The sequence below is a fragment of the Thunnus albacares genome, chromosome 17, assembly GCF_914725855.1.
Source record: "Thunnus albacares chromosome 17, fThuAlb1.1, whole genome shotgun sequence".
NCBI classification, from domain to species: domain Eukaryota; kingdom Metazoa; phylum Chordata; class Actinopteri; order Scombriformes; family Scombridae; genus Thunnus; species Thunnus albacares.
The window spans coordinates 27,560,499-27,576,997 of NC_058122.1; the positions used below are offsets into that span (position 1 = coordinate 27,560,499).

A 16,499-nucleotide genomic window follows, 5' to 3' on the forward strand; every position below is an offset into this window, starting at 1 on the left:
TAACTCTCACGCATGTACAGCAATGTTTAATTATGTGCACCGTTCCTGTTAAATTCATCCTCTGGGGAATATGAACCATCCATCGATCCATTGAATAGCTAGGCGTCGAGATGTTTCAGCCGCGGCGCCATCATTGCTTAAAAATAAAGTAGAAGATGAAGAACAAGAGGAACGAGAAAGAGAGGGCGAATGAGCGAAAGGGGAAGTGTCTATTTTTAGATGTTCATTCATTTAGATCACTGGCACTTCTCTGCAATATGCATGAAATCAGACTAATCTGGTGGAAAGTGTATTCGAAGGCGAGCAGAGATGGAGCAGAGGAAGATTAATAGGGTTGTTGGAGTGTGCTGCATATATATATATGTGTGTGTGGTGTGATTACTGCATGACTGGAGACACATAATGTATGGAGAGGTAATCATTTCCTTAGGTTATATAGAGGAACTCTGTTTGTTTGCATACATAATGCATATATATGTGTGTGTGTGTGTGTGTGAGGAGGAGGAGACGTGGAAAGAAAGCTTATCATATTGAATTATACTTATATTTATTTTCATTGGGTATATCTTCCATTAGCTTGGACCCACTGCTGACTGGCTGCCTGCTCTGGTCAGATACATACGGAGACTGAACTTTAACATTTATTTGACATTTATTAACTCACATAATTTACTGGTTTATATACGTTTCATATGAGAGAGAAGTTCCTCCGTGAGCTGCTCATCCCTGCAGAAGCACTAGAGCTGAAACCATGAGTCGATTAATCCGCTACACAATTAATCGTCAACTATATCGAGTAATTTTTTTTTTTTTAGGGAAAAATTCTCTGGTTCCAGCTTCTCATGTGAATATTTTCTGGTGTCTTTAGTCTTTTGTGATAATAAATTGTGTATCTTTGGGTTGTGGACTGTTGGTCGTTTTCTGACATTTTATAGGCCGAACAATTAATCAACTAATCAAGAAAACAATCAACAGATTAATCGATAATGATGTAAAATGTAGTGGTACAACGTTTTCCTCTGAAGTGGAGGTAAACAGTCATAGATATATTTTTTTATTTTTAAGTGCTTTTGGGGCCTTTTAGAAGTTATTTCGGGGTACAATGAATTAGAATAGTAACATAATTCAATATTTTTCATATCTAAACATTAAATCTGTTTGGGGCCCTTTTATTTAGGGGCCCCAGGCAGTTGCCTACTCTGCTTAATAGTAAAGTCCATCCTGTCTTCTCTAGTCTGACGACTGAGTTGTATCATCATGAGAGTTTCTTCCTGATGCGTCTCTTCTTCTTCTCTGGTTTACAAAGTGCAGCGACGTAATTTGCTCTAAATGACAAAATCTTTTTTTTTTTTTTTTTTAAAGGTCTTTATTATACAAAATTTGAAAACATTCAAATGACATCAGTCAATCATAGCAAAATAAACAATATAAACAAAAATCTAGAGGACATTATTCATTAATACAAACACATTGTTATTGGAGGAGAAATTAGTTTTCATGTATTGCTTCATGTATTTCATTTTCAAATATAATAAATAAGAGTTTAGAGTTATTCAATTTGGATTTGCGGATATGAAATTTTGCTAAAATAATGATTAAGTTATTCATATAATATTCTTTGATTTTATTGCCATTACACAGACTCAATATTATCAATAATAAATCTACTCAAGTCCTTCCACAGCCTTTTGGTTCAGCGTCAAAACAAATGAACAAGTGTTTCTAGAAGTACATCACATATGATGATTTGCTGGGTAATAATCTGTGTATGATTTTACATGAGACGTATAAATGATAAATGCTTTGACTGAACTGTTGACTCTCTAATGGCCACATGAGGGCCTCTGAGTCCTCTCTGCTGCCTGCGAACCTCCAAACCTCTCTCCTCATTTCAAGCCTTTGCCAAAATCCCTCCTCCCTCTTCCCTCCTCCCTCCTCCTCCTCCTCCTCCTCCTCCTCTCTGCCTGCCAGTAGCCCCTCTCAGGCCGCGTAGGGGAGCATTCACACCCCGCTGTCGGCGTTTAGCGGATGGGGCTCTCAGCTTGAGCCGGAGGGAGGAGGAGGAGAACGATGAACGGTAACCCGTGTGCCCGCAGGCTGGCCCGGCGCTCCAAGTCCGCCCTGCTGGTGGCCGCTTTGGCCGTCCTGCTGGTCCAGACTCTCATCGTGTGGAACTTCAGCAGCCTGGACTCTACCGGCGGGGACGGAGGCGCCAGGAGTCGGGAGAAGAGAGACGAGCGAGCCGCGGGGCTCAACAAAGCCGACAGGGAGCACCCGCGGAGGGGGCTGCACAAGAGGGGCGACCCGCCGCCGCCGCTCGGAAAGGCGGCCGTCCGGCACAAGCTGCAGGCGGTATGTTTGAATCACATCTGCTTCATTATTCATGGGGAACCGGGTTGTGTGAGTTTAATTGATATTTCTACACGTGTGTCTCCTCTACTTCCCGGAAAATGAGCGTTTATCGCCGCGGGGAGCTGCAGAGAAGATGCTCCGGAGCGGCTGCAGCTGCTCGCCTGTTGTTTTGGCATTTGCATCAACACAGTTCCCCGCTTTGGTCCGTTGTGTGGAGAGATGGACCAGTAGGCCAAACTTAATTCAAAAACCCGGCAATTTAACGCGTTCATTAGTGGGCTGCAGGTCAGATACGTACACCCATTGTACCACAAACAAACTCTGAACTCTGAACCAGAATCAGTTTCTTTGATTCACCCAGTTTTACAAAACATACTCTGTAGAAGAGGACAATTATCTAGCGACATGAATGGAAAAAATACTGATGTTTGCTTAATAAATGGAGCTTTATGGTTTATATACACGCCGAATGGAAGAATGAGACGAGTATTTAGTTAAAATGTCTCCAGTCACGTTCTGCAGTAAATGTCAGGTTGCCGAAAAGAAAGTAAATATATAATCATCTAATTTATTAACGGAGTTTGGTGTGACATTTCTCCCCGCAGTGACAACAGTGTCTCGCTTTCTAATTTGTTAATTTTAATGTAGAAGATCAATATTCCTTTATTTTAAGCCTCAATTTCAGCCTCACATATTAAGATAAATGTGCACAGCATAAGTAACTTTAAGGATTAAAGCAGTCGAGTGAGTGGTTGTGTTTTAGGAGGTTAATTAAATCTTTCTCTTGGTGAAATCAAGGAACTTAACAGACCCTTTTAGTTCATATATTAAGAGGTGTGTGCATAAATTAGGAGAGGCTGTGGTGATTTTTATTTATAAGGGGAAAACATTATGAAGCCTGCAGGTCGGCGCTCGCCAAGTCACAGCAAAAAAAATGTCTGATTTTCTTCTCTCTATTTCTTCAACTTTCCCTACAAGAACAAATGTGTTTCTGTGCTTCCATTTACATCATTTTATTACCAACTGAAGCTCAGTATGTGCTCAGTAAATTCTCCAAGTCTGCATGTGTGTACAGTCAGAACTGGAAGCAGCAAACGCAGGAGGTGATGATCTGGACTCTGCAGGAGATTCAGAAAATTATGTTATGTGTGTGTGTGTGTGTGTGTGTGTGTTGTTTTACCTGGTGGGATCCAGGTGTTCTCTTGTGTAGTAAAGTGAGCGTACTGTAAATGCTGCTGTGTGTGTGTGTGTGAGAAAGAGAGAGAGAGAGAGAGAGACATTAGCTGTATTGTAGGGATCCATTTTTACGTCCTTTCATTACAGATAACTGGATGCCCTGTGATCTTCCCTTTTGAGTGTGTGTGTCAGTGTGAGTGTGTATGCGTGTGTGTGTGAGAGAGAGAGAGAGCGCGGTGATATGTCCTGACAGTTATTGGCTTTTAAAACCGTAGAGATACATGCCAGCGCTTTTTATAGGACGAGAGTTTGGAAGGTAAAGAGAGACAAGAGGGAGAAAGACGGAAAAAAAGGAGAGAAAACCGGATATAAGAAGGTGGATGTGAGAGTTAAACGAGTGATTTACAAAGATCCGAAGTCGTAGCCAAACAGGGAAATAAAGAACCGCAGTGTGTTTATGAGTCTGTGAGGAGAATACAAGACGAACTGGTGCTGGATTGGTGAATATCGTCTGAAGAATTACACTTAAAGAGCCGATTTAAGAGCAAAAAAAATAAGACAAGACACCTTTTATCAAGCGTGTAGGAGGAACCTTAAACTCTCAAGTGATCACATGATTAACCACATGTGCTCTGAGCAGGAAGACAAGCACAGACAGGCTTTACTCTACCTTATAGTTCATTCTTAAAAAATATCCTTACATTTTATTAAAAAATCAAATGTTGATTCGTATAAGCAAAAAGAACAAGCAGCTAATTCATTCATAATACATAAATATACAAATAGCAGTGAAATGATTAGAAACTGGCTTCAATGGAAACTAAAAGAGGAGAAGGAAAGAAATTCTGAGGTATGTTAAAGAAAATATTATGAGCAGAATTTAAAAGCTTTATTCTTATTGTTTGCAACCCTGATCAATGAAAAAAAAAACATTTAACAACGAAAAGCATCAAATTACCACATCTGAGAAGCTGAAACCAGTTAATTTTTGGCTTTTTTTGAGTTAAAATAACTGAAATGATTATTCAGTTTATCAAAATAGTTGCAGATTAGTTCTCTGTCATCAACTAATTGTGTAATTGCCTAATTGTTGCAGCGTTAGTGGCAGATTATTGCCGATTATTGTCTTGATCGATGGTTTTGTCTACAAAATGTCAGAAAATAGTGAAAAATTAGTGTTTTAGTCACTCAGAACCCAAATATATTCAGTCACTATCATATATGAGCATTAAATCATCATTACATTACATCATCACATTCGAGAAGGTGAAAACAGCAGATTTTTGGCGTTTTTTTTTGCGTAAAACGATCAATCGCTTATTAAAATAATAGTCCATTAAATTTCTGTTGATTAATTCTTTCAGCTCTAATCAAATGTTCCAATCAAATGTAAATAACAGGCTGAAATGAGTCTGTTCTCCGTTACACAGCACACACTGCTTCAGCTAATCTATTGTTTAGATTATTTAATAATCTACTTATCATGTACTTATCGTCTGCAGCTCTCTGACGTTTAACGGCAAGTTTAAGTCGTAAGAAATTTGCTAAATTGTTTTTATTCTTAAATTTGTGAGTAAAAGTGACTTTTATCTTTCACTTAAGTCCAAAATGTAACTTCTAGCAGTTTGATAAACAGACTGTTTGGATGTTTGTTCTTCTCTGAGCAGAATGATCAATGTGTTTGTTTGTTTTTTCATCTGCTGAAATCTCAGTTTAACATGCGTGACTACGAGCAGGATGTTGTGACATCACAACTAGTCTGGAGCCAATCATAGTCCAGTATTCAACTGACACACGTGTGATGTTTGAGACATTTTGTGTTCCAATGAGAAATATTTGTATGTTATATACAATATTTGTATGAAGGAGGAGATGTCATTTACAGGATGGAAAAAAAAATCATATCAGACTCAAATTATTATTCAAAACCAAGTATTTTTATGTCTTTAAACATGTCCATAGGGAATCTTTAAAAGATGCTGTTGTAGTTTCTCAGAGCTTATCCAAAAGATGTTAATTTAAATATCATTAAAAAAATGAAGAAACCATCAAACATGCACATTTCTGAAGCTGGAAACTGAATCTTTGGCTCAAAAAGTTGCTTAAAAAACATCTGAATTTTCTGTGAGCTGGTATCTGCTGCTTTAATCTGATTTATGTCACTGCAAGTTGAACATCTTTGGGTTTTGGACTGTCGGTTGAACACAATAAGATATTTGAAGGCATCACCTTTGAACTCTGTGTAATTATAGTGGAAACTTCACTATTTTCTCACATTATATAGACATAAAAATGATAATCCATGCATTAATTGATAATAATCCAGTGCAGCCTTAATAGGAGCATGTATATATTTCTGTTAGATTCGTTAGCAGCGATGTGACATTGAAGTGAACCAGTGAAGGTTGTGTGAAGGTGATAAACTGTGTGTGTGTGGAGGAGGAGGAGGAGGAGGGTCGTGTTTACTGACAGGATGAAGCATCGTATTTCCAATAAAAAAGACTGAACATCATCTGAAGACGCTCAATAAAAACTCAGACACCTCCTCATATATACTGAGTGTGAGACCTTGAGAGTGAGGACATTTTGGTCGGTCCTCACAAACCTTCAAAGGGCAGTTTGAAGGTCAAGACTTAGACTTAGAGTTCAGGTTAGGAGCGGGTTTATGTTCAGTTCAGGGTAAATGTTGGTATTATGTGTTTAGTTGTAATTGTTAAAGGAGACATATTTTGCTTTTTTTGGTTTTCTGTTAGAGCTGAAGTGAAACTGGAACTTCTCAACAGTATGTCATGTCGCTCACTTCATACGTATGTTTAGATAAGACAGTTTAATATCGTTGTTTAGTCAATATTCATGTTTTTTGCAGCCTTGAACGAACATCATTTCCCATAAGTCCTAGATGTTTGAGAGCTAAAAGTCACAGCTGGACAGAGAAAAGTTGAAAAATGACTTTAGAAGAAAGAGTTGGGGACAAAACCAAGTTATGGTGACATACATACCTGCTAGGGATGTGCAGAGGGACCAGTATTTGTATCTGTATTTGTTGAGACAGTAACATTATTTGTATTTGTATTCGTATTAAAGTGGAAAGAGGCTTAAAAATCCTGTTTTTGTTTTTATTATGCCTCTAATTGTAGAAAATTAAAGTGTTAGAATAAGTGAACAAACAGAGACAGCACAGCGTGTAACGTCTGCGTAGGGAAGAACTTCAGAGGTGATTATTGCTTTGCACTTTTCATTTATTGCTTTTTTTTTTTTTACAAACTAACTTTGTGGAAAAGAGAAGGGGAACAACAGGTTATGAAGTGTTCCCTTGGGAGCACGTCACTTGTGTCAGTAGTTCAGCTTTATCTCTGAGGAACACCCCCCAACTCCAGGAGTGACGTCCAAATTAGGAAATGTGCGTCATGTAGCAGGTGGATGTGACTCCCCTCACTGAGACCTGCTGATAGACGTCACAGCGGAGCAGAGGAGAGACACTGAGATAGTGATGTAACCAACCTGAGCGCTGGTATTTAATATGTTTTGTTTTTTTTTCTTCCCGAAAACAAATAATTTGTGCTTTACCAAATAATGTATTTGTATTCAGGCACACCCCTAGTACCTGCGCTGCCATGTATGTACTATTAATGCAGGTTGTAGTTTTGTCTGTGTGTGCAGTGAAAACGTTTACGGAAAGTAAAGTCCAGGAACACACTTCAGTTTTTTCAGAAAGACAGATAAAAGAAACACTGAGTGAAAGACTGTGTTAAGTTACAGACGCTAGTGGAACGAGGCTAGACAGGAAGTGCGTAGCTCACGACTTCGGCTCGCTATAATGTTTTTATGTCGGATGTTAAACGCGGTGAAAGTTCCAAAACTTGAAGTGAACGTATGAAGAAATGCTGCCTGAAAGATAGGAGCCAGGGTTCTTCAACCTGCTCTGAACGCTTAGTTTCCTCTGGAGGAAGCTTCCTGAAGCTGACCAATCAGAACAGAGTGGGCTCATCAGGAGGCGGGGCCTTAAAGAGACAGGAGCTGAAACGGCCTGTTTCAGACAGAGGCTGAACTGAGGGGCTGCATAAAGGACCAGTAGAAGATAAATAAGGACTTTTTAACTGGAAATCATGCAAAGATATTCCAGTAGAGCCCCAGAATATGAATATAGAGCTGGAAATATGCAGAATATGTCCTCTTTTAAGGATATATTCTGTCATATTCATATACATATTCATATTTAAGGTTTGGGTAAGGCGCTACGTATGTCAGCGATGGTCCTCACAAGGAGAGAAGGACAAACTTTCACTGCAGCCTCCACAGTCACACATTCACACTAAAGATTCATTAAAATACCAGCAGTGTTTAACTTTCCAGCAACCAAACTGCAGGAAGGGAGTGTTTACAGGTGTGTGTGTGTGTGTGTGCGTGCGTGCGTGTGTGCGTGCGTGTGTGTGTGTGTGTGTGCGCGCGCGTGCGTGCGTGCGTGCGTGTGTGTGTGTGTGTGCTGACTGTTGATGTCCAGTTAAGTGTGTTTACAGCAGTTGTGGACGGCGCCACAGTTGCACAACTCTCACATTCATCACACCTTTGAGGGGAAGGACGCACACACACACACACATGCATGCACACACACACACACACACACACACACACACACACACAGCTGATTCACTTCCTAACAGCCAGGTCAGATCAGATTAGAGGATTGGTTTGGATCAGGTTTCTCTGATGGGATTTATACTTTCTAATCTAGTTTAGATTGTCCAATAATCCCTAAATAGTGTGTGTGTGTGTGTGTGTGTGTGTGTGTGTGTGTGTGTGTGTGTGTGTGTGTGTGTGTTTGTGTGTGTGTGTGTGCTTTTATACCTCTAGCTCTGTGAGGATCAATTTTAGAGCTGGAAAGTGAGGAGCCACTTCTCCAAAGGCCAGTTTTAAGGTTAATACTTGGTTTTAGGGTGAAAGTTAGAATTCGATTTGTGGATCTTAAAGTTCCGGAAAATTACTTTAGAAAACTCATCAGCAGCGTCTCCGTCCTGATGTCTGTGTGTTATATTTCATGTGTTATATTTCATGTGTCATGAAGCACCAGGTCTGATATATATCAGAGCTTTCAGAAGTGTCTCATTTGTAATTACGACTTGAAAGTTGATGTGAGTGATGTTTACAAGTCAGAATCTTACTATTACCGTAATTCCAATATAGAGCTGCAACAATAATCAATCAGTTGCCAACTATTTTGATCATCAGTAATCGTTTTGAGTCATCTTTGAAGAAGAAAATTTCCAAATTCTCTGGTTCCAGCTTGTCAAATGTAATATTTCTTTAATGTTTCTTTAGTCCTTGATAAATGAAATGTCTTCATGTTGTGGACTGCCGGTCGGGACATTTGAGGACATCATGTTGGACTGTTTGGGGAAACAGACATAAATGACATTTTTCACCATTTTCCAACATTTTATAGACCAAACATCTGATGGATTAATCGAGAAGATAACCATCATATTAATGGATGATGAAAATAATGCAGTCAGGATATCTCTGCCTCTGTTGCATCGATTTCATCCTTTTTCTGATCATCATCAAGTTCCCTGATTTCAAGTAAGTGTAGATCACTTTAAATTCCATTCACCTCTGCTGTAATGGTCATCGGATTAGAGACAATTTAGAAACGTTTGTTTTTTGGGGGGGGGGGGTTTGGTAAATTTGGTAGAGGCATCATATGTGTGTGTGTGTGTGGTCTGACGGCGGTGCACACGATGACTGTTGAATGATTATGAAAACGATGTGGATGTGACGACTGATTGGAGCGAGTTGACGGGTTTGGATCAGCTGGTGTTGATTAATCGATGATCAGAATAGTTGCAGATGGGGCCGCAACTAACGATGCAACGATTATTTTCATTATCGATTAATCTGTCTCGAATAATCGATTAGATGTTTGGTCCATAAAATGTCAGAAAATGGTGATGATCAGTGTGTCTTAAAACCCAACATGACGTCTTCAAATGATTCGCTTTATTCACAACTCAAAGATATTCAGTTTAATGTCATAGAGACAAAAGAAACCAGAACATATTCACATTTAAGAAGCTGGAATCAGAGAATTTTGACTTTTTTTTTTTTTATTCCGTTGTAAAGTTTGTGCTTCTTCCTGACAAAGACTAAAAATCGATGCCATTTTGTGGGAACAGTCTTCATGTGTGGTCTGTCCAGTCTGTACTGGTTTCAGATCAGGCTGCAACCAGTGGTGGAAGAAATATTCAGATCCTTTACTTAAATAAAAGTAGCAATACCTGAATGTAAAAATACTCCATTACAAGTAAAAGTCCTGCATGAAAAATCCTACATAAGTAAAAGTACATAAGTATTATCAGCTAAATTAACAAAGCATTAAAAGTAAAAGTACTAGTTCTGTAGATATATTCAATATGTTTAATAAAGTACATTATTAATACTGATCAATCAATGTTTAAGCAGAATTTTACTGGTTACTTTGAACTACTTTATATACAGTTAGCTAGTTTAGTCCCGTGGTTCCCAACCTAGGGGTTGGGCCCCTCCGAAGGATCAGCAGATAAATCTGAGGGGTCATGAGATGATTAATGGGAGAGGAAAGAAGAAAAAACAAATCAAACACAAAAAGTTACATCTGTTGTTTCCCAAGTGCTGGAAAAGTGAAGGTGGTTAGCTCCAAAGTTAGCAACGATAGGTTAGCCTAACGGTGTCTGAGTTCACTGTGCACTAATCGATTAGTTGAAGATTATGTACGATTTCAGTCGACCAAGATTTTCTTTGGTTGGCCACAGCCCTAAGTCTTATTATTTATTATTTGATTATCAAAATTTTTGCAGAATAATTTTCTGTCTGATCAATTAATCAACTAATTGTTGCAGCTCCAGTCTTCAGGTCTGTCCACAGATGATGATGTAATCCTCGTTTAAGACAGAAATAAATATTTTGTGTGGAGAAAACACTAAAATCTGATGTATTTGTAAGATTTGGCTGATTTTATTACATGAAAAAAACACTTGAGCAGAGAATAATATCAATCTGGCAGCAGATGCTCGGTTTCAACCGTCTGTCTTGTTTAATTATTGTGTGAAATATATTTTGGTGTTTTGGAAGAACAGATAAATATGTGATTGATTTTTATTATTTCTCCTGTTGTCATGAAGCATCAGAGAGATGATGATTCCTGCTGGCATGTTAACGTCTCTATTAGCGACTGAGAACAACAACCAGAAAGCTGCTTTATGAGATAATTCTGGTTAAATCTGGTATAGATAGATTCAAATCCCCGCTGTAATCCCGGGTCATCCTGCGGGTGCCGGAGCTACTTCAGCCAGGTTTCACAGCACTTCCTGACAGTCCATCTAGCTTACTTTCCCTCCATCTGCCTCTGTTTTTTCCTTTTGTCCTCTCCGTCTATTTTCAGCTTTTCGTTCAGACGGATAGCTTCTATTAATTTCCTTTGGGAGACGAATGTTTTTCTCCTTCTCTTTTTTTTTCATTCTGGAGCAATTTTTGTGGTCCTGATTAGATTCTCTGTTGTTTTCTCTTGTTTCATCTTCAGATGAAGAGTGAGAGATGAAGGAGATGATGATCATACAGTTATAATGATGGTGTGAAGACAGACGTTGACTCATGTTGTTAATTAGTAAAATCATTTGAAGCCGCCGATGATGATGTGACAGTATCGTCTTGTCCTTTATTTATTCAGGACACTTTACTGTGTATTTGTGTTCAACGTTGTGGTTTTTTAGGGGACACTAATGGAGTGAAACTGTTTAGAGCTGCAACGATTAGTCAATTAATGAGTTAGTTTCCAAGTTTTGAATTAATCTGCAACTATCTTGGTCATCAATTAATCATTTGGAGTAATTAAGAGGAACAAATTCTGTGGTTCCAGCTTTTAAATGTTGATATCTTCTGGTTTATTTAGTTCTTTATGACAGTAAACTGAATATATTTGGGTTGTGGACTGTTGGTTGGGAAAAAACAAGATCGATTAATTGAGAAAATATCAACAGATTAATCAATAATGAAAATAATCATTAGTTGCAGCCCTAAAATCCTCATCACTGAGCTGAAATGATTAGATCAATCATTCAATCATTGTGTTTTATGTTGTTGTAAACTGAATATTTTTGAGGTTTGGAGTGTTGGTTGGACAAAAGAAAAGAAGTTTTAAGACGTCACCTGTGAGTTGCTCCCTGAAGTAAAGAGTCAAAGTTAAAACAGAGAATTATCAGAGACTCTGCAGCTTTACGGAGCTTTATAGTGAGTTTCAGCTCATTGTTTATCTGTTCTGGTTCACTCTCAGCGTCTCATAGCGTCGTTTTCAGAGAAAAAGCTGTAAAAAGCCGCTGTACACTACCTGCTCAGTACCAAACAGACACAGTTAGCTGTAGACTAGCTGGTGAACATAGTGGAGCATTTAGCAGCTAAAGAGCCAGATGTTTCCCTCAGGAGTTGGTAGAGAGCAGAAACAGAAGCTAAAAGAGAGTGAATATTGGACTTATATTCACCAGGTGGACAGAAACATGACTCCACGTGAATGATAATGTTGCTCCGTAACTGCTGGATGTGGAAGGTGATCATAGTAGCAAGCAAGCAAAGTTTATTTATGTAGCACCTTTCACAAACACCAGTTACAAAGTGGTTCACAGTCAAAGAAATAAAATAAAATAAAATAAAATCAGAATAAAGAAAAGCAAATATTCCAGATAAAATACACAAGTAGAGCAGATAATATGGAGAAGTTAATATAAAATATCACATGTCTGAACAAATGGGTTTTTAGCTGCTTTTTAAAAGAGTCTACATTATCCAAGGACCTTAAGCTTGTTGGAAGACTATTCTAAAGTGTAGGGGCTGCTGACTGGAAGGCATGATCCCCCTCGGGTCTTAAAATGTGTACGAGGTCCACTTAGAAAGCCCTGTGTGGAGGATCTAAGAGCTCGACTGCTGCTGTAGGGGTGCAGAAGGTCACTAATGTACTGTGGAGCCCCAAAATGTTAAAATGAATTCTAAAATTTACTGGAAGCCATTGCAGAGAGATTAAAATAGGAGTTGTATATGACCATCTGTTGGATAGTGTTAAAAGCTGAGCAGCAGCGTTTTGGACAGTTTGTAAACCTTGTATGGAAGATTTATTAAGACAGGTAAAAAGAGAGTTACAGTAATCCAAACGTGATGAGATAAAAGCATGAATTAACATCTTGATACCACAAAGACAGAGTTCGGCTGTTTCTCATGTGAAAGAAACATGGTTGAGTTAGCGTCTTAACATGCGCCTCAAAACTCAGTGAAACAGTGAAAGAGGTTTTCCTCGCTGTAATCATTCCTCCGGTTCATACTGGATATTAAAAGATCTTTCAAATGTGCTTTCAATGGAAGTGATGGAGGATTTACAGTCTTTTGTGTTTCCTCGGACAGTGTTTCCCTGTTGAGCTGCAGGTGGAAGTATAGTAACAAAAAGAGGAACTTTGGTACTAAGAAGACTGTAACGTTGAAAGATATCTACTTGATTTGACTCATTTGGACAAACTGTAGAGAATTAGGAACACATCCTTTTTTAAAAGCTGATGATACGTCACAACATGTTTCTGCTGGAAGTTAATAAATCAGTTATTGCAGGTTTAAGAAAACAATCTTCATCAGTGTGAAAATGGCCTCTAATCAACAGATGTCACAGCAACAGGTCTCTTCCCCTCGCTCTCTCTTCTCTCTCTCTCTCTCTATCTACTCTACTCTCTGTTAATGTTAATGTCTCTCGCCCCGGGCGCCTGAGGGGAACAGCCTCTCTTGTCTCTTTGCTGTCGCCTTTATCACGGAGCAGCAGGAGGTCTGAAAGCAGCGTAGACGACTTCAATAAGAACCTGCTGAGGAGGAGAGCAAACCGACTCACACGAGAACACAGTTAGCAAGAAAGCAGTGACTCGCTATGTGTGTGTGTGTGTGTGTGTGTGTGTGTGTGTGTGTGTGTTTTAAAGAATGATGTCTTTGTAGGTAAGCGGTGGTATTTTAGCTGTGGCCGGTCTCCATGGAAGGGAGGCTTCTGGGAAAAAACGCAGGGCTCTCTAGAAGGATCCGTGGAGGAGACAGAAACGCCAGCTTGTGTTTTTTTCTGTCAAACAAAATTACAGCCTGAATCGCTGGAGGACATTTTCACAGTATTCTGTGAGCACTCAGTGGTTTTATTTAAGAGGAGAAGTGAACGGTAATAACAGTACGAGGGCTGCAATTATTCATTATTCCGTCAAGTGTCTGCCGAGTATTTTTTGGTTCATCTAGATTAGTCTATAAAAATATAACTAAAAACATAAAGATGTGCAACTGAAAGATGGTCATGACCAAGATGGCGTCTTTATGTGTCTTGTTTTGTCCAAAAACCCCAAAGATGATTGATTTAAATTAGAGCTGCAACAATTAGTCGATCAACAGAAAATTAATTGGCAAGTATTCTAACGATAAAATAATCTTAAATATAGTAATTTTTCAAGCAAAAATGACAAAAATTCTCTGGCCAAGCTTCTCATATGTGATGATTTAAGTCTTTCTTTATCATACATGACAGGAAACTGATCATCTCTGAGCTCAGAACTGTTGGTTGAAAAAAAATGTATTTTTATGAAAACGTCACCCTTGAGACATTAAGATTAATCAACAATGAAAATAATCAACAAGAAGGAATTGTACGGAGTAAATCAAAGTGAAACTGTATCAGTCAAGTAAAACAGTCTTTTGTATTTAGCAGCAGGGTCTAAATTAGAGCTACAACAATTAACAGAAAATTAATCAGCAGCTGTTTTGATCATTAATTAATACTAGCCATTCTCTGTGTCCAGTTGCTGAAATAATAAACTGAATAAACTGAATATCTCTGGGTTTTGGACTGTTGTTTACATTAAACAAGCAGTCTGAATACCTGAACACCACACTGTTGCACTGGGTGACATGTTCCTTCTTTAAGTTCTTTGATTAATTAACAGTGTAGTATAAAGTCCAGAGGTTGGGATGTGAAGCACAACAAAAGCTGTTGAAACTGTAAACAGAACCGTGTTCCTGCACATGCTCAGTAGCGTCTGCCTTACACAGAACTACTCTCCAGAAACTGAAAACACAATGCTGTTATTAGTCTTAGGAGCCGTTTCTAAACATGAAAACTCTTCATGATGAAGGAACATGTCAGCCAGTGCAGCGCTGATATATCAGCTTTGATACACACACACAATACTAGTTAGTAGATCAGTTCATTGTTGGTTTGGCTCCAGTGTCCTAAATTAACGTTTGGACTCACCTGCTGAGGAAAAAATCCACCAGCCAAGCATATAATCATATTTTTTTAATGGTCAAAATAATAAATTTCCTTTTTGTGTCACATACACATTAGTTTCAGTGCATTCCATTGAGATATAAGTCATTAATAGCTATTTAATTAACGGCAGCTAGCAGCAGACCTGCCATGTCTCGTACGGTAAACGGTCTGTGGATGGCGCCTCTTCATCTCAGACCGTCTGGAGCGCTCCTACCGTTTCACAGCACTGTTTAATCGACGTAAAAAACTCATATGATGCATGTATCTACACTGCACTGCGACAAACATGAGCCATCATGCGAGATATTTTATTACATGACTGTTTCAGTACAAACATCTACTCACCAGTGTGGCGGATAGCCTTCCGAGATTTAATCGCCAAACGTTATTTTCGGACCCTCTTTGGCTCCAAACATGAGATTCGTTGACAATAAGAAAAATATAGAAAATTGGCAGCATTATCCTTTAACTAAACAAAACAAAAAGCTAGCAAAAGAAAATACTATGGAACGCTAACATAATCTACTAGTCTACAAATGTATATTATTGTGTCAGTCTGTCCATCCAACCACATAACTTACCGAGCACGTTCCTGCTCTCCACTGGATCAACCATTGTGAATTTAAAGTCCTCGTCGCCGTCCTTCTAGCGCCACCCGCAGGACAAACTTCACATTTTTAGCTCTACTATTAGTTTGGCTCTTAGAGCAGAAAATCCTCCGTATGTTACTGCGAGTCCTTGTAATTATCTCTCTCTGTACAGTGAAGGTTTTATTCCTGGTTTCCTCCATACTTGTACAGTCACAATAATAGCAGGACACACACACACACACACACACACACACACACACACACACACACACACATTCCTCTAAGCTGATATTACAGATGAGATAATGAAAGGTTGTTTGAGGAGCAGGTGGCAAGAGCTGATATTGCTGCTTTCCCACAGGCACTCTGATAGTGTGTGTGTGTGTGTGTGTGTGTGTGTGTGTGTGAGACTCATGTACAAACAAACAGACGCACACACACTCAAACACACTCTTTATCCCTGGAAAAGACAGATATAGGGCGATCTGTGGGATTAAAATACCCATCGAAGTCATGTGGCTTTGCTACTGAAACACACACACACACACATATAAATATCACCACCTGACTCTGGGAGGTCAACGCCACAGTTGTCTGTGTCTCAGGGGTCAAAGTTCAAGTTTGTACAAGTTTCCTCTTGTGTCTTTTCACTTCTCTGTTATTTTTTCCTAGAAAGTGAAAGCTGGTGAATCTGATGAACTCACTGCAAGAGGAAGTCAGAGATTATCTACAAATTGAGTGTTTTACTCAACAAAATAAATACTGTAGAACATAAAGAGCCGGACAATCGTGGATTAAATGAGAGAAACCATTTCTAATAAAGAAAAATTACAGCAGAATCTCCTTCTTGTGTCTGTAGGAAGTCGTCAGGTTTGGTGATGCAGTGTGTAAACGTGGTTGTATATCGTTGTAATACTCAGAGACAAACATTTGAAATGATTTGTGTAAAAATCATCTATGTTTGGAAAGATGTAGGAGGCTCAGCAGCTTGTCCTGATATACATCCAGGTTGAAATCAACCGGAATTATCCTTTAATTTGGGCTAAAAAAAGCACCTACCCATAAGGAACAAATATTTAGGA

General features: G+C 38.9%; 1 protein-coding gene across 1 annotated transcript in view; it reads left to right on the forward strand.

Moving 5' to 3' along the window:
* Nucleotides 1-1,670: 1,670 nt before the first annotated feature.
* Nucleotides 1,671-16,499, forward strand: part of LOC122966740 (xylosyltransferase 1-like) — a 47,925-nt gene continuing 33,096 nt past the window's right edge. The window contains exon 1 of the mRNA XM_044331062.1: nucleotides 1,671-2,352. Coding sequence (XP_044186997.1) covers nucleotides 2,071-2,352 — 282 coding nt within the window. The 5' untranslated portion in view covers nucleotides 1,671-2,070. The remainder of the gene's footprint in view (nucleotides 2,353-16,499) is intronic.